General features: G+C 42.7%; 1 protein-coding gene across 1 annotated transcript in view; it reads left to right on the top strand.

Annotated features, from left to right (window-relative positions):
• The window catches only part of SORCS3 (sortilin related VPS10 domain containing receptor 3), a 238111-nt gene that overhangs the window by 54962 nt on the left and 161456 nt on the right, over positions 1–21693 (top strand). The window contains exon 3 of the mRNA XM_030030909.2: positions 13222–13321. Within this exon, the coding sequence (XP_029886769.1) occupies positions 13222–13321 (100 nt within the window). The remainder of the gene's footprint in view (positions 1–13221; positions 13322–21693) is intronic.

The raw sequence follows: 21693 nt of genomic DNA, 5'->3' as shown, positions 1-21693 counted from the left end.
TCTGACATAGCACAGGGCACGGGACCTCACACAGTAAGTCCAATCCATCTGTCATGGCTAAGAAAGTGTGGATCTCAGTTTACAGTTTGAAATGTCTGCGTTTATGTGAACCTTTGTGGGAGATGCCATACTCCAAACTAGGTGGTTGGAACAACAGCAAAATATGTCATCATGTGTAACTGGCAAAAAGATCACAACCAGAGAAGAAGTCTGTGGCAAAGTAGGAATCTTGCAGATCTCCCAAGATACCTTCTAATGCTTTTAGTACAACAGAATTCTTTTTTCAGTGAGCCTCACAGTCTGTATCTTGGGTGTTTGTGTTTGATCCTTTTCATAAGTAGTTAACTTACGATTAAATCCAAAGACATAAAGAAAATCCATGGTGTGTCTAGAAAAAGAACTTTAGCATCTTGGGTCACAAAGAACTTTCCCCTTCCGTTTGCCTTGGTAATATGCAGGGTGCTTAGCTCTTCATAAATTCCATTTAGGTAGAAGTAATGACTTTAACATGAATAAGAACCGCATTTTCAGCACACTTATTAGGAGCAAAGGCATAAGGGCATATTTATCCTTGTGTTTCAGGGCCTAAGCAAAAATATTCCTCATCTAATACCTGGAGGAAATATCATTCTGTACTGTAGTACTGGAGCTAATTCTCAGTTTGAAGACGTTTAAGTTGGCTCTTTCTGACTACTTCTTGAGACAGCCTATCAAGCTAGAGAGATGACTGGTCTTTTCTAGTGCTTCCTTTTCTTCCCCTGCATCTAAGCCTACGATATCCTTCCTCATGAGTTTGAAGGGGATGGGCATTTCCTTGTGCTCCATTTACTATTCCTTCATTAAAATGACAATCACCCAGCCACCTCCTGGGGGACTTGCTGAAGCTGATTGACTTTTCAGGCTGTTCCCACTTTATTGATCTTCTGTCTGAAAAAATTCCAACAGGTTTATTCTCCCAAGACAAAGTGTTTTGTGTTAGATGAGCTTCTGAGTGCCGAGTGCAAAAGATGACAGAAAAAGGAGGCTTTTCTGGGGTAAAATTAAGCTTAAACCAGCTGTGGTTTGAAAGATATTAGGCAGTGAGGTCTTAGGGCATGATAGTGCAGGAGTGATAAGCTGTGTGCTTTCTGAGCTGCCCACAGCTCACAAGCAGTTGCTGGGGAAGAGGGGGATCCCCATGTTGAGCATCTGCCGTATGGATCACAATCATTTATTAACCTTGATAATAAACAGCAAGCTTACCTCTTTGGAAAGTCTGTGTAGATACAAGCTTAGACCTCAGTGTTGGCATTTTGAAGGCATGCTAACTAGAATCAAAGCTGTTAACCCTCATGTTCAGGGAATGAGTAAGACTCACACTCAACCAGTGCTAGTGTGAAATATCTCCATGCCATGTAGCACTGGATTTAACTGTATTATGAGAGGTTTAATCCAGCTGCTGATCTGACTGTTGCCCAAGCCAAGAAACTGGGTGACAGATGACTGGCTTCTTCCATTTTTGTACTTAATCCCTGTCCTTCTATTTCTCAACCAAAATCCTCTGCTCTGAGGAACTAGGAGAGGATGAGAGGGAGTCATTTGGGACTGTTCAGAACAACCTTAGTTTACTTCCCAGGGACCCAGCTGTATAATTAGGCCACCCCCTGCAAAGCAAGTGGTGCAACCTACAGAAAGGCAGTGTCAGCTGTGTAATCCAGCCAGAGAGCTCCTTCTGTCTTGTGAATTATGTCGTCTCTGTTATGAGATGCTCAAAAATGTTAGTGTGTGGTTCAGAAGGCTGGGAGGGTTTGCAGACCCTGTTGTGGATATTTCAGTGGTAACTGGAATGGATAAGCCTCAAAGGATTCAGGAATGGCCTGATTTTATGTTTTGGTTTATTTATTTATTTATTTATCGTATTGAAAGAGAGCTTGTGCTGCAGACTGTTCTGGTGGGAAAATGCCATTGCAAAAAACCTGTTCAGAGCTGTATTAGCCTGAGACTTACTTGTGTTCTTTTATGGTTCCAAATTCTCTTTGCTGCTTAAGAAAACCAGACTTGCACTCTTGCTTTGTCTTGTCCATGCAGGTTTAAACTTCTAAAGTTTTTTAGAAATGTAGAATTCTCACAAATACAAAACTGAAATGCTTGCAAAATGCTAGCATCTTCTTGTTAATGTTGCTATTTGTATATTAATAGATATACATAGGTATAGTGGGTCTTGACCTTTATTGTGTAAATTTGTGTAGATCTGCCAATATTATTCATTCACTTGACCGTAATAGGGTCACATTGACTTAAACTAATTGGGGATCTGGTGCTGTCTTATTAGTTGTAGAAAAGTGGCATGTAGAGGCTCTCAGTCATGTTGTGACTGGAGGTAAAGATGTGTTCCTAAGCCTAGAAGGGATTTCTTGCATTATCAGTCCTCAACTGTCTCAGGTGGCTGCATCTCGTAAGCTTTTTATTTTTAGGGGGAACAGTAAGAGCCAATCTTTTCCCAGGAAGCTAAGTAAGTTAACTAAATGGGAAACTGGAGTGCTGAGGAGTCTTTCCTGGGGTCAGGCAGGATTTCCGTCGTATTTATCTTCAGGTTGTGTGTGTGTGGTGCTGGCGGCAGTAACCTTTGGGGGCCACAAGTAGGGGAGCTGCAGGTAGACATAAGGCTTGTGGTAGGGAATGGAATGTGTTGCAGGCTGACTGTAAAAGTTGGTTTGGGAATTGTCTGCAATTTTTAATATCTGTGTCTAAGGAACTGGTCTAAACTGTCTCCATCATTGCTCTCTTTTTTAACTACATCAGTTTTGCAAAGATTTGCTGATAGTTTGAAAAAGTTAACACACCTTGTGTTACAGTAGAGATGATTCAGGTTCATCTAATGTTCCCACAGTACTGCCTACCACTGATCCCAAAATTAGGCAGATAGTGTCAGAGGAAAGTTTCTGGTAAACCCTGGCCACAGCCATCATCCCAGGGGGCATGAGTGGACACTGATGTTGGTATCCATAGCTGGGAAACTGAGATTTGAGTCCTCTCTCTTTTAGAAGGGTGAGGTGACCTATTGTGTACTTATTCTTTGAGTGGTTGGAAGGACTCCTTTGTCATCCACATCTAGTACAGAAATACAGAGTTCAGTGATGGGGCACTTCCACGGTCTTCCCTCAACATTTTGTTCAATACACATTTAAGGGGAGTTCCAGTTTAAATGCACCTAATAGCATGGATGTTAAATTGAACTTCAACAATTGCTTCAGAAAATCCTACATTCAAAGCACTTTCCTTTTGCTACAAAATAATGCAAATTAAAATGATTAGCTACTTAAGAGAATCGTTACAGAAGCATTTTTAGCTATAGTAATAAAAGTAGAAAAGGGCCTGGGAAGGGCCTTGTTTCCAATTAATAATCTAATTAATATCTGATTAATTAATGAGGCTTTGTCATCAAAGCTGCCTTTTATCTTTCAGGCTATTAAAGTGTCCTCTAGACCAAATTTCTTGAATATGTCTTGATAAGGCCAGCTTTGCTGAGTCAGTCAAGCGCTTGGAATCAAATCAGTATGCTGCCTTATCAGGGATGCATAAAACACCTCTTTGGAAAATTAGAATACATCAGAATCAAGAACATGATAAATATGTCAGATCTTTTAGACAGTACAAATGGGAAGTGAGTAATGATGAGGTGTAGTTCTTCAGAGCTGTACAAAAGTAAAGTAATGCTTTTACATAGATTTCTCAGTAGTGAAATGACCAGAGCAGAAAAAGGAGAGGCCTTTGTGAAGCCAGACTGTCTTAGCTCCAGGTTGCCCCTGTTTCATGGCAACTGAACTGTGTCTGGGATGGTGTCTGCAGGGATGTGGTGTCCTAGTCTCAGGTCAGAAGCAGTAAGATGATGATTCAAATTCTGATGTCCTTGCTGAGGCTGCTGATGAGGATATTACATGATGCCTGTATAGCTTTCACGTTTGTGCTTCTGTGAGGTACAGTTTCTATCAGTGGGCATCAACTTTGCCTGGCTACGATAAGGATTGCCAGCAGGTCATCAATGGTGTAATGGGGCAAGCATGCAATGAAGAGAAGTGTTTATCCTCAAAAGTGAGGAGAAGTAATTTCACATTTCCTCAGGTCTTTATTTATATTCTTGATTCTGCCAGCAACCATTGGGAAATCCATATCACATTTCTCTGCTTATCTCTGCTCTCTTCACTTTGTAATGCTATAGAGTGTGTAAGGTACAGTGGAGTGCTGGTATCATTTGGCACCTTCTTCTAGTAGTAATTCTCACACATATCCCCACAGAATAGCAACTTTTAAAACATAGAGCACTGGTACATTACAACAAATGATGAACTTTTGATCTCAGCTAGGATGACTGAGGTCCTTCCCTTCATCTGTACTGCCAGCTCAGTGCATGAACTTTTCTAATCCATTTTGCATGAGATATACCTTGCCTTGTGCTAGCCATCTAACAGTCGAGTGTGTGTGCTGGTTGCTCTGGTCTCCCTTTACATTGAAGGGGAGGAAGACAACTTAAGAGAGCAACACATCCTCACCTATTTTAGGATGAATAAGTCATCCTCTGAAGTTAACAGTCTCTGTCTATAGTTAGAGAGAAAATGCGGACAGGCTTGGGAGCTAGAGCTAAATAACTAGTTTGTAGGTAGCTAAATTTAAGATGAGATAAACAGCCATGGTGTAGAGAAGATGGAGTCTTACAGCTGGGGAAGTAGAGTTATTTTAGTATCACAGTAGGAGGCACTAATCATTGTTGCTTTTGTGCCTCCTTATTGTGGGCTATTCTGCAGCAGAATATAAAGCGATGCGTAGTAACCACTACACCTGCAGCCTGCTTGCTTTGATCAGGATCCCAGGTTCTCTAAAAGCAGAGCATACGTTGCCATAGGCTTGTATAGTTCAGGCTCTTGCCTGCCATGAGGTGTTAGGATCTGTCAGTTTGGTTTGTGTTTATCTCTACTTCAGAGGAAAGATTTTACCATCCTTTGGCAGAAGCAAAATGGCGAGACAGCTTCAGATCTGCCTTTAGCCAAATCTGTGTCCCACAGTAGTTGAGGTATACTGCCTCTAAAAGTCCTAGAGCAGGGAACATCAGACTCTGGTGCTCAAAGTGGTTCTTTGGTTTGATCTGGCAACTCCTATTCCTGCTTTGCCAAGCGTCCCTCACTTTCTTTGCCATTCTTTTCCTGCAGGAAAACCCATTTCCTGTAATGCCCCCCCCCCCCCTTTGTGTCTCAAAAGAGGCTCTTGCTAGTTGGGGTGGTTCTACAGATTATTTTAGTTCTAAAACTGCTTTTGCCTTTCCACAGAAATGGTGTATCTGGAGGTAAGGGAAGGCCGGGGTGCAGAAGAGAGAGGAGGCTGAGAAAGGGCAGCCTGTTTGCTGATGGTGAATGCTATTCAGGCACCCAATGGCACATTGTTCTGGGTAGTCAGTGATTGCTGGGGATATCCAAAGCACCACTGCGTTCCCACAGGACAAGTACAGCAAAAGTGATGCAAACATATGGCTTTCAAGTTAGTAGCCACCATCCCTGTAGGCTAAATATACAAAAACTGCATCTCCAGAGACTGTTCATGCCCGTCTGAGTAGTCATCTCTACTAAGCAATAACTGGTGTGAACAGTCCCCCTGCCTTGTGGGATGGTGATCAAATGAAATGCTGATGAGCAGTCAGCCACTAGAAATGGGACTGATACTCTCATCTCCTGTTGCCCATAAATCCAGAGGTAGAATATTCTGTATCCTTTTGTCCAACCTCTGAGTCATCCAGAGTCCTCCCAAAGGCTTGTATTGAATAAACAAGAGAGGATACCTTTCCTGTCAAAAATAAAAAAGACGAGAAGAGTCTGCAAGAAAAAAAAAAGAGGAAGCCAGTGTTCCTAGTTAGCTCCTATCTCCTTCATTTTGAACTGCAAATCACAATGACTAATGCATCATGGCAGCTCATTTTGCCTTGCCAGTCTCCACTGTACATCATAAATTGAAATTTATCAACAAAGGTCATCATCAAGTCTTTCAGATGTTTGGTGATGGGAATTGTCATTAATCAAAAAAGAAAGGGGGTGGAAGAAGGGTGCTGGTATCATAATAGAAATTTGGGTGGGTATTCTGCTGTGTAGATGACATGCAAACTAATCTAAAAGGAAAAAAATAATTTTTAAGAGAAACTACCAAAACTGTGATCTGCTTGAACTTCTTTTTCCCTAGTAGGATCTCTGGTTTTAGGTACTTTTGAAAGTTTGTGGAACTGAAAGTCCCCTAGAACTGATGGTTTATGGTTCCAGAAGTATTGAGAATGTAAAATCTTGTGTATGATGGCAGAAAGTGGTTTTATTTAGGTCATTTTAAAGACTCTGTTTTTTGCTGATATGCTTGGATAGTTGTTTTTTTCAAGAAAGATCTTCCTGTTAAAGACTGGTCCCTGAGGCAACCATGACAAAAGATGTAATTGGACTAGAAAGAGTAGCCATAGAATGATCAGAGACATGAATAGGTTATACAAGGAATGGCTAAATAAACAGGGAGTCTTCAGACTGGAAAAAAATCTGTGGGGAATATGACAACAATCAGTGAAATCACAAATGGGAGCATGGGGCTCCATGGCTTCATTCTTGTTAAGTGGTAGTAGTGGGCTCTGAATTATATTATCAAGTTAAAACAAAAGGGAGCATCTTTTCATATAGCACACAGTTGTGGTGTTTATTACCATGTGATAATGAAGTTGCCAAAATTTCCCTGTGTGGTTAGGCAGATTTATGGAACTAAAAGCCCACTGATGGCTCTTGCATACAAAGGTGTCATCTTCAATTTAGGAAGTCTGTGATATTGCTGTAGGCTGGGAAAATACACTAGGAAGCAAGACCATATGCTTTCTCAGTTTCTGTTCACTTCCTTACTTTCATTGTTGTCCGTAGTTTTCTTTGGTGGGATGGGGACAAAGGGAGGCAGTTGTTTCTGTTTGTAGTTGTAAAATATTCTGACTTTATATTGATTACAGTCACTCTAAAATCCTGGTTGGGTAAAAGGAAGCTTTCAGCACAGCAAATGTGGTCTAAGTGAAAGATTCACAGAGTACAGATACTTGGATTTCCTTGGTTAGTAAGTAGGCACAGCCCGTCATGGCTGTTGGTTATTTTGTTTGTGTTTGGTTTTTGGTTTTCGTTTTGCTTTTCTTTTTTTCTTTTTTTTTGGGGAGGCGGGTCAGAAAAAAGTGTCCTTGTGTGTGATGCGGTCAGCCAGATAGCCTTGCACTGGTTAAGAGTGGATCTTTCTGGGAACTGCCTCATTATAAGTGAAATTAGGCTCCACCGTTGCAGGCTGGGAGCTGGACCTGGGCTCCCCCGGTTGCCTTGAGGTTGGGAATGAAATAGTCCTGGAGAGGCAAAGGAGGAGAGCCCTGGGAGCTGGGCTAAGCAGTGATGGGTGGCACCATGTCTGCTGCTTCTGGGGGAGCATTTTTAGACTTGCACCCATTCACTGCCTTGGCAGTGGCAGCGGTCACCCTGCCTTTCTGGAGCTCCAGCTGGGGCTGGCTTTGCTGCAGGGCCAACTCTGTGTTTCTGTCCCAGGCATTTGGCTGCCCAAGGCAGACTCTGACTTTGCGCTCATAAGCAGCCCTAAGAGATGAAAGATTGCTTCTCTTTGTTGTATCTAAATATGAAAACGGCTTTGGGAGTGGAGGATGTTTAGCTACCGAGAGCCATAGTCACCAAAAGCCAGGAACTAGTCTAAAGTGTTCAACAAGGAATAAAATCTCAAAAAGTTCAGAGAGGCAGGGCCAGAGCATGCTAAGACTGATACCCTTCCGAAGAAGAGCAGCCCTCTGCCCTGCCTGTAAGTTAGTGGGACCAGCTTCCCATGTGGTGTGGTGATTATTGCGTGGTTGGCCCCGTTCCTGATTTAGGTGTCTGTGCTCCAGTAACAACCCACTTAGCGCAAAACAGTGTGGTGGGGTCAGTGCTGAGCTAGCTTTTGCCTGAGTCCTGAACCATTTACGGTCACTAGGGTAGCTGGCCAAAGGGGTTTACAGTTGGGGCTACCACAGGGGGTGGTCAAGCTGGACTCTGACTCAAGCAGAGTCTCTTCTCAGTGTGTCATAGCTTCAGAATGGCCTTTATCTCAGGGAGGGTAATTTGAGGGGGAGGAAGGGGAAAGGAGAGATGGAAACAAACTGTTTCACAAGCAATGGAAGCTTGGCAGCCTGACTTCTTGTGTTGTGCAGTTGGGTTCTTTGTAGTGTATTAGTATGTGAGCTGTGTTTGAATGTTTTCCTGCAGCTGGATGTTCAGAGAGATGTGCCTGCTCTCATGTCTCATGGGATTTGGTTTCATGTTGCAGCTTTTCTCTTAGCACTAATAAGTTTGCTCTCCTTTTGCTGGCTGCTGGTTTTCATGAAACCTGTAGAAACTTTGTTCCTCTCGGGTTTTTGTTTCTCTGTCAAACTGGGAGAAAATTGGCCAGTGGGTAAAATCAAGAAGTTGTTTGGGGGGTATGGAGAGACACGCACACTGCAGGCAGACAGTTTTCAGGCATGTGAGAAGAGAAACAAATGTTAATCTGGGCTGTGTGTGTTTCTGTTGCTCTCTGAAGTGCACAGAGAATCAGGATATTCTCCTGCTCATTTAAGTGAGCTGTGCCCCCTCCCCGGTTCTCAATGTGGGGCTGCGGTTGTGTGGTAGTGGGACTGATCTGGAGGTGAATGCATAGGCTTCAGTATCTTAGGAAAAAGGCTGAGAATCTAAAATCAAAACCATACCTGCTTCTTCTCCACACACAGTCAGGGAGAATCACAGGCTCTGAGGAGAAACCCCCTGACAGGAGAGTTGGTGGCACATGTACACTCCAGGAGGTTGACTTGTCCCTCCCAGCCATCCAGTGCCAGCATTTGCAGCTCTTTTGCTCCTGAGAGACTGATACATGTTTTATAGCCTATCTCCATAGCTGAGTAGCTGAGACTGCAAACAAACAAAACCTCCTTTCTCTGCCTGAGAGAGCCCTAAGATGGAAACCATCCGAGAGGAGGACTCCTCTAAAAGCTATTCAGATGGCATTCTCTCTGCCTCTCCACATCTCTACTTCATATCCTTGGGATGAGCAAGTCTTATCACAATATTAAAGTCTGCTGGCTCAGGCCTGTTTGTTGGATCCACAGGGAAGATAGGGCTCAGACCTACAGGAACAAGATGGATTTTGTTAGCTCTTGGTGCACTGAGTTATGACCAGGTTTGGTAGAGAGAAGCTTCTCTCTCTGGGTGTGCCCCTTGAGCCCTGTTCTGCGGGACTATGGGACAGCACTTGCAGCAATAGTTAAAACACGTCACAGTCTGTCAGGGGAGGGCAGTGGAATCAGGCAGGTGATTTTCTTTCCCAACTGTTTATAGTAGAATATGATTCTGGGAGAATTTGCAGTATCCCAATAAATTAATTACATTATAAACCTTGCTTTTCCAAAGGGAATATGTAGAATTTGGTGCCACTGCTTGTTCAGGGAAAGCCCACATTTATTTGGTTATATGAATATGACACTTGTGTTGCACTGGATCAAGTCTTTCTTCATGGTAACCAAGACTAGCAAAGAGATTCTTCCTCATGGCTGGTAGGAACTGCTAGTTATAAAATCCAAAAAGCTGAACTGGTGTAGACAAAGGTCCATTCAAGACTGGACTACACCTTGAGTTTTATTGCTTTTCCCTGTGCAGCCTTTCTTGGGGTATTGCCAGCAGCTTAGTTTGCAGGATGGAAAGCAGGATAGAGGGGACAATGAAATGCTGTAAGATCAATGTATAAGGACATGCGGGACAAAATGCATGGACTGAGCTTTTATAGGCTTTGTATATATAGCCAGAGTCCATTCCACATTGTAACAGTTTCTGTGCTCCCAACAGTGTAACAAGGTGCAACAATTTGTTTTATGAAAGCATTGTTAATAACACTTTCATATACACGTGTGTGTGGGGGTATGTGTGTGTGATTAGAAGCAATCTTCAGATATCAACTTGAGGCTGAAGGCAGTAACAGCCTTCCAAGATGATGAGACTCCACTCATGGCTTCAGTGGAGCAACCCAGAGGAGAACCATCTTGGCAGGATCAGTTGGCCATAAAAGGCCCAACCAAAGTTAAAGCAGGCATTTGGGGTGTGACTCATGGAAACGGTCTTTTGTATCACTGAGTCTTTTGTCATTTTGATATAACTACAACCTTTCTTCCCCTCCATTCTTTTAATAATGTGTTTTGAAGTGGATCCTATTCTGTCCAGAGGAATGGGAGAAAACATGGTATCCAGTCTGCTTGTAGTGTAATGTAAGCAACTGTAAGGACATGTGGGCTAGTTAATTTGCAGTTAGAAGTCTTTGGCTGCAAAGATAAGTAATTGGTAAGGGAGAAGGGTTCAAGTTAGTATTAAAAGTTGAGCCAAACTGTTCTGTTCCACCTGTGGGTCACATCTCTTCAAATGTTCAGGCTTGGGTTGCTAAAATTAGACAGCCAACTTTTTTTTTTTTGTAAATACTTGTTTTCAAATTAGACAGTTTGGTGGTAGGAGTTTTAGCAGATTTCAGTATTGAGCTATACATTAGATGATTATAGAAGCTGAAATGGCTAATCGTAGATGCCTGCTTTTGAAAAAATGAACCATTACCTATGCAAGCTTTCAGTTTCTTCATCTCTAGAATAGAGATAATATTTCCCAGTATGGCCCTTGGGACTTTGTTAGTTTGAATGGATTAACATGAGACAAAAGATTCAGATTCTTTGGCTGGGAAAGTGCTATGGAAATACAGTATATTATTGTGTTATCCTTTGAGACGTTTCTGTGAAGCCAGTGGGGTGACTGTCATGATAATAAAGAAAGCCTTAGAGAAGCTAACGAAATAATGATCCTACTTCCTTTCTAGCTATTCTTTGAAAGGGCAAATGCAATGAGTGATAATGGTTTAATGAGAAAGAGTCATTAGGGCATCCAGCCTGCATCTTTAGAAGTGCAAAGCATTTTGGGAGATCTGAAAATGACTTGGAGAACAAAACCAAAGTAGCTCTATCAGAATATTAAACTGTTATTTGTATTCTCTTTGAATGCTGATTGAAACCAGTGATCTCTTTCCCTGGCTGGTGGCTGGTACATGTGTAGTCACGAATGGGGCTTGTTCGGAGCTTCAGTGCCTTTGGAAGGGTGAGATCAAGCAAGTGTCTCAGTGCTTGCCCTCTGTGTGTTACCCTCTGCTTAGAGCTTAGTGTTACTTGAGGATTGCTGACCTGTTGAATTTGCATGTATAGGGGGCCTTGTGTAGTGGAATTAATTGGCCTGGATTATGCAGTTTTATTAATCAAGCTGCTTCAGTTTCAAGCTTGGCTGGAGGGGGAAAGCTGCTAGGTTTTTTGTGTGGTATTGATACCTCGCAAGAGAAGAGCTTCAGACTCTTTGGATGGGTAAGTGCTATGGAAATACAGTACACTATTGTAATATCCTTTGGGATGTGTCTGTGAAGCCCAGCGACTATCAATACTATGCATTAGTACAAAAGTGTAAGTGTACGTTAAGTGTAAATAGAGCTAGTATTAGCAATATTTTAGTATTAAAGATCTAAACCAGAACACAAGGAAGTTATGTAAGGCTTGAAGCACCCCTGACTGCTGAATGTTCAAAGGGTGAAGGTTGGTTCAACCCATTTAAGGAAAGAACCAGTTTGCAAAACATGTAGGAATTGTGCTCGAAAGATGCACAGAAGCAAATGTGTTGGAGCCACATCAGTGATAAAACAAGCTTTTGACTTGATGGGTCCTACTACTTGGAAGCTTGAAACCAGCTGTCTGGTTTTGCGGCATGGCCCTTTCGGTGTCACTGTGGACACCACTAGCAGCAAGGAAACTAGCAGAGCTGGGTGCAGATTCTGGCATTGCTCAGTCTCTGCAGCCACTTGAGTGGGAGCCTTGAGCTGCTGGGCACAGTGGCACTGTTCACTGTGATGCCAGAAGGGTAACCTGGGCCATTTCTCTGCTGGACAGACAAGGAGCAGAGGACTGGTCTCAGGCAGAACCACAAAAACTGCAGATGCTAGAGGCTAGCTGAACTTAGAAAATCAGAAAATTACTGGAGCTAGTTACTGGGAAAGGCACTGAATTGCTATCTGTTCTCTAATCATCTGTTTAGTTAAAAGCATGATTAGAGAGGAGGGCAGGGGCCATGAATTCTCATCTTAATAAAATCATAGGTATGTCCAGGTAGGCTTTTTGTGAGGGTCTTTCCTTGTCCACCTGATAAGGATTGTGTTTGTTCTGTCCATATGATGGAAGTTGTGTAGGGTCAGGAGCCAGGCTCTCCCCACTGTTTAGATGGGGTGGGTAGGATTTTCATGCAGGTTGTGAGACCCTTCCTAAAGCAAGCTGGTGCTGACCGCTCTTCAGGTGTGGGATCCTGTACTAGGAAGCTGTTGATTTGTTCTGGCAAGAAAAATCTTGTTTGTTAGGAAAAGCAGAGTACAAAATAGCAGAGAAACAAGCAGGGCAAAGTGAGGTTTCAAACATGCCCACAAATGAGGAGGAGGAAGCTACAGAAAACCCTCTGTGACGAAGCAGCCCTTTTCCCCAGTCACGAATGGGTAATGCCACCCCCAGATCATCTGCTTCTTCGGGTGGGATTTGCTAGTGTAGGGGCCTGAATCTGTCTGTGTAACTCAGAAAAACTAAATGCTTGGCACAAAGTAGGATGGGGGTGACTGAGGACTCAAGATGCCAGTGTAGGTACATTTTTATCTAGACATGAGTTCAGCTGTTACAATTCTGAGCCACATTTGGATCCCCATCTCCAAGTCAAAAATCAGCCTACTTAAATAAAACTGTTGTTGATGGGTTTAATTTGGATTTTTCTGTTGGATTTGTCTGAAAAGAGAATTTGTGCTAAGTGTGCTGCTGAGATCAGAGTCCTCTCATGTAGATGTCATTTGCAATCCCACACTGGCACATGAGAGCAGAGCCTGCCCCCAAAGTCCATCTTCATGGGTGCACCACAGCTACCCAGGTGCATAGGATTAATTGATGCAGAGACAGACCCTGTCCCAAAGGGCTCAAGTTTCCTTCTCTTTTCTGCTGGCCACCCTGAATGAAACAGGAAAGCTTGAGTTTTAAGGGTAATAATGCTCAAGCTGTAACTGTGAGCATCTGCTCACACAGTCTTTTCCTTCTCCTGAGCTCTAATAACCACATAAACTCTTTTTTTCTCCTCTTTTCTCCAGGTCAACAGATTATGGCACTACCTATGAAAAGCTAAATGACAAAGTAGGCCTGAAGACTGTGCTGAGCTACCTTTATGTCAGTCCCACTAACAAGAGGAAGGTAAGAGAGAGCCATCGAGCTGGTAGCTATAGAAACAAAACTATGGCATTCTGTTCATTCTGAGAGGAATTATGATCCTAAAGCGAAATCCACTGGTAATTCACAAGAGCTTGAATTTGCCATCTAAGTTGCACTAGTGCAATTCCACAGAATGCAGTAGAACTATGCCTGTGCTACTTGTGATGGGGATGGAGCGCTTGATTTCCTGCTGCATGTGTTAGAGAAATAAAAGGGTTGCTTTTATTTGCTTCTAACTGTTACAACTTTAAAGAAGCTGAACTCATACAAATGTTTCTGGGACTCTTGCTTACACTGGCTTTGGCTAATACACCTCTCCCTGCCTTCTCTGTCTCCTTATTATTAGAAATACTGAGTAAAAGGCATTTATTTCTGCATTTGACTCTTTTCCCCTTTATGCTTTCCCTAGCTAGAAGTTAGAGGTAAAAATGTAAATGACATTTTCAATGGTTACATCATGTAAGGGGGCTGAAAGCAGAATATGCCTGGGAGAGTGGGTGGGAGACCTAAGACTTGATTTGAATGTGTAGGAGAGAAGATGAGGTCATAGCTTTCAAACCCCCTGCTCATGCTTCCCACATGATGCAATTAGGGCTGCAGCTGGCTCACGGAGCGCAGCCCAGGAGTTACTACTCAGTGCCTTTTTGGTTTAAAATTATTGCCTGTGTTGATTCAAGGGAGGTAGTGGGACAAAGATGCTTTCAGCTACCCACAGAAATCAATGTGGGAGGGCTGCAGCATGTAGCTAATTGCTGGCAGTGGAGTCGTGTTTGGATGGGGTGCAGCCCATTTGGCTTGATCACTTCCAAACTGCTCATCTCCTGTCTCCATCCATAGGTTTCCAAACTAGTGTTTTGCTACTCGTACTGTTCTTATTGTTACTATTGTGTTTTACATCACTGGTCAGTCTACAGAGGTTTCAGGATTGATGTTTATTTCAGTGTATGCAACCTCAAGGCAGTCATAACTCTGATTACTGTCGGCAACAATGTGTGTGTGTTTGGATGTATAGAGGAGAGGAAGAATGCAGTGGGCAGGGGTCAGCTTATATTTTTTCTGATGCAGAAGCTGAATTATTGTGACAACTACTTTGACTTCTTTTTTCTGAGCAAAATGGAATGAAGATGTTTCATAATGAACTATCCAGGCCTTCACACCGCTCCCATATCCAATATGGTGGGCACTGAAGAGTTAATTCTTCTTCATTCTGTTTCCAAAGCAACTCTGCCCACCCAAAATCAGAGGCAATATGCTCAGTTACAAATCCTACGTCACTGGTGTAAATTCCTCCTCACAAATTGGAGTACTAGGTTATACAATTATCTTCTAGCAATTTCTCAAGCTATCGAGCTTTACAGATTAGCACTCTTTTCTCTCTTTTTATTAATAACACCTACATTTCATCATATAGTGGCATGCAGACGTATCTTTACCTGCTGTTTTCTTATTTCGCATGACAATTTTTAAAAATTTATTTTGGTCTTATGTCTTAAGGAAATGATTTCTGTCTGTCTTCCCTCTTCTCCTCCCTTCTGAAAAAATGTTTTGAAACGGAGAGAAGAGCTGTAAGGGAAACCAGCTTCAGTGCTGGCTGCTGTGGGAACAACTTGTCTCCATTCTTTCCACCTCTGCTAAATACACGGGCACTGTTACGCTGCATGGTTAAACAGCTGGTTTGTCTGAACCCAGAGCTGACTTTACTTTGACCGTCAAAGCAATTCCAAACATTCATGCAGCATTTGAAAAATGCCTGAAGAAGGTGTCACTGGATTGGAGCATATGGGATTTGTCAAATTCAATTTCAGGTTTATTGTCCACCCACCACTTAGAGATTCATGAGATTGTGCACTGCAAAAAATGCACTTGGGTTGTAATCTTCTCCAAGTCTCTCTGGGTGAATATTTTTACAGTGGCCTGCAGAGTAAGCAGCATGTTTTTGCTGAGCTCCTGAGGACAACCACCAATATTGAATCACAAAGCAGTAGGTGAACCAGTTGCACCCCAGTAGAGAAAGTCCAGACCCCTTGTGTTTCACCTCTAACAGCAAAAGTGCTGGCTAGTTGAACACAATGTAGTGATCTCTTGTGAGCTTCAAAAATAGGTCTTTGAGGCAATAAACAGGAGGGAGATACCAAAAGTAACATGTGTGCACAGGGCCCATGTGCACACAGTGAATTCTGCAGACCCTTTCCAGGCAAGATATTTTCTCCTGAGGCATTAGCTCCCAGGTACTGATTGGACCCTGCATGCCTGGCAGCTCCTGTCGATTTTTGATGGGTTTGCACACTGTTGCTAGCCCTGTCTGCTCATTAGTGCTTAGAGGATTAGCAGTTACTCGGAGGAGGAGAAAAGCTTTCCATACATTCATTCCTAATTGATTTACTAGTGAGAAGGATAATTACCTCTCAGCTACCCTGCAGAACTACAGTGGGAATTACCTGTCAGATTTCTTTGAAGACCCAAAATGCCTCTCTTCAGCTGTTAAATAGGAATTATGCATTCAGCCAAATGCCAGTTATATAAACATCATTTACCTGAATTGTGGCATAACCCTAGGCTCAATTATGAGGCAAGAGGATTTAAACGCTGGATTTTTTCTTTCTTCTTTTAAAAGAAAAGCTTTTTGTTTCTGATTTATTTTTTTGAAAATTTTTTGGTGGGAATATTTTAAGTTTTCTGGCACCTTCTGCTGTATTTCTTTGCTCATTGCTGCCAGGTCATGGTGGGACACTGATTTCTCAATACCAACATCTCCGCTTATTGCAATATGGGGGATCAGATGAGTCTGGAGTTGAAATGCAGAGGCTGAGCAGCTGGGTGAGGCATAGCTACAACCCATGGTCTAGGAGCCTGTGCCATTCCCCTTCTCTCTTGGTGCCAAGAAAGCCACACCTGATGCATGTCTTACCCTCCTGAATTATGGCATTGCAACACCCTTTTCTTATGAAGTGGATTCCTTTCTGGAAGAAAAATTGAGCTTAATGTAGGAATCGTTTCGTGACATTCTGGAACACGTGCTACACATGGAGGTCAGACTTGATGACCTAATGGCTCTTTAGGCCTCAAAGTATTTCATTATCTTTGGGTTTTATTCTGGTCCCAACAAAGTTAATGTCTGAGCATCTGCTATGTAACATTGATGGCAAAAGCAAGTCCCCAGTTAGCTTCATGTATTGTTGGCCTTCCTCTTTTAAGCTAAAAACTCTTGTTTCAGTTTGGGTTATATATTTAGTCAATTTTATTCATTTCATAGTCTCTTTAGGCTTCCTTCTAAGGTGCTCCTGTGTGTCTCTCCCACCCCTAACTGGAGAGTCCCAGCAGGGTGTTGAATATTACCCCTGTCTGTATTTGGTGTCCTGCTGAGTATCGAAATGTCTTTCCTGACACAGCAGACTGGAAAATGCTGGAGCAGCCTGGAAGCAGCTGGTCCTTCAGTCCTGCCCTTTGCTCCTCAGTGAAACCCGTCTGTCACTAGTGTTTATCAGTGGGCAAAATCACCATGGGGAGATCATGTCTTTGTGCCTGAAAAGGAAAGAGGCAGCTGAGAGGGGAGGAGGTGAAGAAACACAATCTCTATGGCTATCATGGTGATAAATCCAGGACAGCCTCGGGTCTCCCTGGGCACCTCTTGGCTGTGCTGGTGTTTGGCACTTAGAGGCCAGATTTAGTCTACGGGTGTTCCTTGGTTTTACATGTTGCCGTTGGGAGATATCAATCCTCCGCACGCACAGAGTTAACCAAGGCACAGAGCTGCTTAGCCAAGACTGAGCTGAGGTGGCCTTGGCTGTGTCCCCACGTGGTGCTGGGCAGAGGCAGGGCTGGGTCCCAGAGCTCCTGCCCCCAGCTGCTGACCCAACCTGCTGATGGCTGGTTTTGGAGCTGAGATGGGGGTGTCCATTTCCTAGAAACCACAAGAAGGTATTTGGAAAACACACTTTGCCATTGTGTAATTTGAGGTTTGCAGTTACAATTAAATCAACATAACAACATGCATATACCAGAGGAAGTTGCGGAGAATACTTCTTCCTAGGTATGATTCCTCTTGCCTCTCAAGTATCATTGCTAGTGATCAGGGCCATTGTGTAATTTGAGGTTTGCAGTTACAATTAAATCAACATAACAACATGCATATACCAGAGGAAGTTGCGGAGAATACTTCTTCCTAGGTATGATTCCTCTTGCCTCTCAAGTATCATTGCTAGTGATCAGGGCCAGCTTGGGGATCTGAGAGCACCCATCATTTGAAATGAGACCACCCTGGCATGCCGACATAAGGAAACCGTCAAGCAGGCTGCAGCCCATTGTGAATCCATAGCCGCTGGCTGCACTGAAGCTGAAATGCTTCCTGCTGTCAGCCAGGACTACTTCATCTTCCTGTGGAGCAGTTGTACTGCTAATTCCCTTCTCCCAAGAACTAACAAGCTCAGGGTTTCACAACACTTTGCAGCTGTGCTTACAGCCTCTGCTGCTGGGAGCTGAAACTGCCAGACTTGTATCTGCGCTCCTGCAGATGCTTGGGCTGTTTCTTCTTTCACTTGCACACTAGGGACTTGTATTTGGATCAGGAAAATCTGCATTGAGTTCTCATTAATACTACAAAATTCCAGGTGATCGTTAGACCTAGCAGTTAGACAACTCTGAAGTCCTGGGGGCTGTGGCTTTCTGAAGATTTACTGTTTTGAGCCCTGGTGAGAAGCCAAGTGCCAGCAGTTTTGACACCTCTACCACCCTGAAGATGCTCTAATAGGCAAAGTGTATTCCAGGGCACATCTTCCCCTTCAGTGCATCTGCCCACCTGGTTATTTGCCTGAGAGACCCCATGAGAAGCATCTGCTTTGCCTGGTTAACACATAGGTTGCAACAAGCCTGATAATTCTGTTTTCTGAACTTCAGAAAAGAGAAACTTTCATATTTGTTTAGCAGCACCCTTTCCTTACAGATGAATGGGATTTAAGGGCAGATGGTTGAGTGCTCTGAACAGCTGAGACTTGCAAAATGCATAGCTTTGGCTTTTCTACCCTATAGCCTCTTGTCTGTCTTTAGGGATATGATAAAACGCTGCTTACTCTCTGCTGGGCAGAGATCTCAGTTCCCTGCTGTCCTTTGTTTTGGGTGTTAGTTACATTTTACTAGAGGCAGATTTTCACAGCAGTCTGGGAATTAGAATTGTTTATTTCTTCCAAAGGACTCGGGGAAAAAGTCTCTTCTATTTTAATAAGAACATTTCTCTTGACTTTTTAAATTCCCATTTTCTTTCTATCCCAATTTTTTTTTTCTTTTTGGTTGTTGAAAACTTTCTGTTAGAAAATTGGATAATTTCCACAAAAAAATTAAGCCTGTGATTCTTTGACTAACTGCCTGCACTCCAAAATGGCACTTTTTGCACCTGAAGTGCTGCGAGTCCCTATTTTCTAGCATGGGTTGGTCTTCTGGGTAAGATCCCCTATCCTGAGAACATTTGCTTTCTTCTTGGTTGTGAATAACTGGATTCATTTTAGAATTGATGGCTCACAGAAGGATGCAAAGTCGTTCCAAAGGTGCAGAAAGATGAGAATGGAAGTCCCATATATCTGAAGCACTGCTCTATTCAGGCACTAAGGTGCCATTCTGAAACTCAAGGAATTGTTGTTGAACCATAGGTTTCATGTATTACTTTTTCCATGAAATGTTCTGTGAAGAGTGAATATTCTTGGTGAAGGTGTTGTTTAGCTGAAATCCCAGTTTTCAGTATGAAACTTTTATCTCTACCCTTGGGATTCCTGTGGAGGTTGAGAGAATGGAGTTAAAAAGCATTTAAAAGAAAAAGAAGAGAGGAAAAAGGAAGAGAATGATAACTCTGACAAAATCAAAACAAAAAGCACTCGCCTGTATATAGTATTGCTCAGAAGAGATGTGGATAAACGGGAAGTCCTGATTGCATTTAAGATCCGGGGTGCCATTTCTGATGTCTTAGAAATACCTTCCTTCATGAATTTGCTTTGCAATTCAATTGGATGCAGTCATCTTCAGCTTTTCTCCTGCTCTGTTACCATCGTTGTTGTAGGTGATAACTTGAAGAATTAAAAGGTCTGTAGTCTTTTATGCTTACTCTCTGTACAGAAATATCACCCGGGTGCTGTGATTGAAATAAGGATTCCCCCCCATTTTTCCCTTATACCAGAACCGAAGCATTAGATTATTTATTTATAGATAGACCTTCTAGTGAAGGGATTTGAACAGTAGTTGCAAACAGCATAAAGCAGAAATAAAGTTATGGTGCTCAGTTAAAAAGCTTTGAGAAAATGGTTTTGCAGACTAGTTTCCCAGTTGTCATAGAGTCAAAATGGAGGGGCAGTCCAAATCACTGAAGCTATAAAAGCCAAAGGCATGTGGCACCTCTCATACCTAGTTATGCCTCTGAACTTGGCCCATCAGAATGAGAAACGTTTAGAGGTATTTGGAGAGTCAGAAGCTCTGAAAGCTAAATCTAATTAGATTTGTTTGTTTCTGTGCAGCTTCTTGGGGATGAAGCGTGGCAACTGTTTATGAGCTGGCAGAGAGCAATGCTGCGTTGCAGTTCAGGTTAATGAAGGAAGAAGTTAATTGTGACTGTAATATTGAACTTGCAGAGGAATGCATCTACCCGACTGGAAACTAGCTAGCACATTGGGAGTGACATCTCCTTTTACAGGAGCTGGAGATCCTAAATGAGTGCAAGTCGCTTTGACTTCCTTTTTATTTCTTCTTGCTCACTTGGAGAGTAACTGAGAGCAAACCTGGTCCTGGCCTCATGTATCTCCAAAGGGAGCTCCTCAGCTGTGATTGGAGCCTCAGGACAGAGCTGTGGTCCAAACTGATTCTGGTTTTGCCTTTATTTCTTAGTCCACTTGATCCCAAAGGGAATACCACAGCATTTTGTTTTCTTCTTACTCATCAAATGTGTGGTAGGCTGATGAGGCAGAGGTTCCAGCATGCACCTGATGCTTGCTAACCCAGCCTGAACTGAGCTGCCGTCCTTTGCCACAGCTCCCATTAGTCACCTGCAGCTTTTTCCTAAAATTGCATCCCAAGCTATCGGTGAGGAACTGAGCTCTGGAGTATCCTAAAGCCATTTAGCAGATGGAAGGTTTCTTTGGACCCTTTTTCTTTATTATGCTGATGCTGTGATAAACAGCATGTGCTGCAAACTGGCACTTGCTGGTGTGATCTCAGAGAATGTGTTTATAACACAAAGGCAAAGGGGCTGAGTTAGAGCCACAGGCCAGGAGTGATAGAACTAGTTGTTTCTGCTGTCTTTTATCCCTAATCTTCTCCTTCAGCCAGACAAAATACAGTTACTAAATAGCTCTTGGTTTTGCAGCTGCAATAAATAGGGCCTAAACTACCTGAGCTGCAAATGCAGCTGTAATCATTTCTTCGTGCACTCCTTCTCTGGACCTGTTGAGCTCTCTATGATGTTCCTGTGCTTCCCAGCACTCCAAAAACCATGCCACTCAGTCCAGAGCCTATGTGGGCAGAACCTGCCTACTGCTGTACCGGAAAGGCTGTAGCTCTAAACCACAGCATCTGGATTAGCTGAGCTCAGGTTTGTCTGCTCTGGTTATACCGGTGGGTTGTACAAATGCGACTGTGGTCTGGTTAACACGGCAGTGTATTCTGTCTTGTAAATACACTTCAGGGTCAGTCACTGTCAGTCTTCAGAACTGACAATTTAAATAAGGGAATAGAGGTGGGAATGAAGAAGTAATATTTTTCTTCACTTACTGATGAAGCAAAGATGATTTCCTCAAGGTCACCCACAACATCCATGGCAGAGTCAGAGGATATGTGACATGAAGTGTTTTATCTACAAGGTGCAGTGTTGTGAGCTGTTGTGCATGAGATTCTCTCTACTTGTCCGATTAATTCAGCTTGAATTTGTCACCTGAGAAAAGAGAGAATTTTTGTAAATATTTGCATAACCATGACCTGAAACTGTGTGAAAGAGATCTCTTGAGTTACAGAAGTGTCATAATACTCGGAGAAGAGGACTTTAGGAATTTCTTCTTTTAAAGGGATTTTTATTGTCTCTTTTGAATTCAGAAAGATCACGTTTTCTCTGTAGGTTTCTATGACCTTTCCTATGTAAGAAATATAGTTTCCTGATGCTGGATGACTTAGTTTATTAGTGTTTTAAACATGGTTCAAGATCAATGAATGGAAGGTGTTCCGATGTAAAGGCAAAATATGAGTGTTATTAGAATACTCTTAAAATATAGGGTCTTTTTCAGTATGCCCAAATAGGTTTGGTAGTTGTTTTTTTTAATAGTAATTATTTTTATTACTATATTTGGGGGTTGTGCCTCCTTGTGGATCTTTGTAATCAAGGGGCTCCT

Source organism: Aquila chrysaetos, chromosome 11 (assembly GCF_900496995.4).
Source record: "Aquila chrysaetos chrysaetos chromosome 11, bAquChr1.4, whole genome shotgun sequence".
NCBI lineage: Eukaryota > Metazoa > Chordata > Aves > Accipitriformes > Accipitridae > Aquila > Aquila chrysaetos.
Note: the sequence above shows the minus strand (reverse complement) of the source record. Positions and strands in the feature narration are given on the sequence as shown.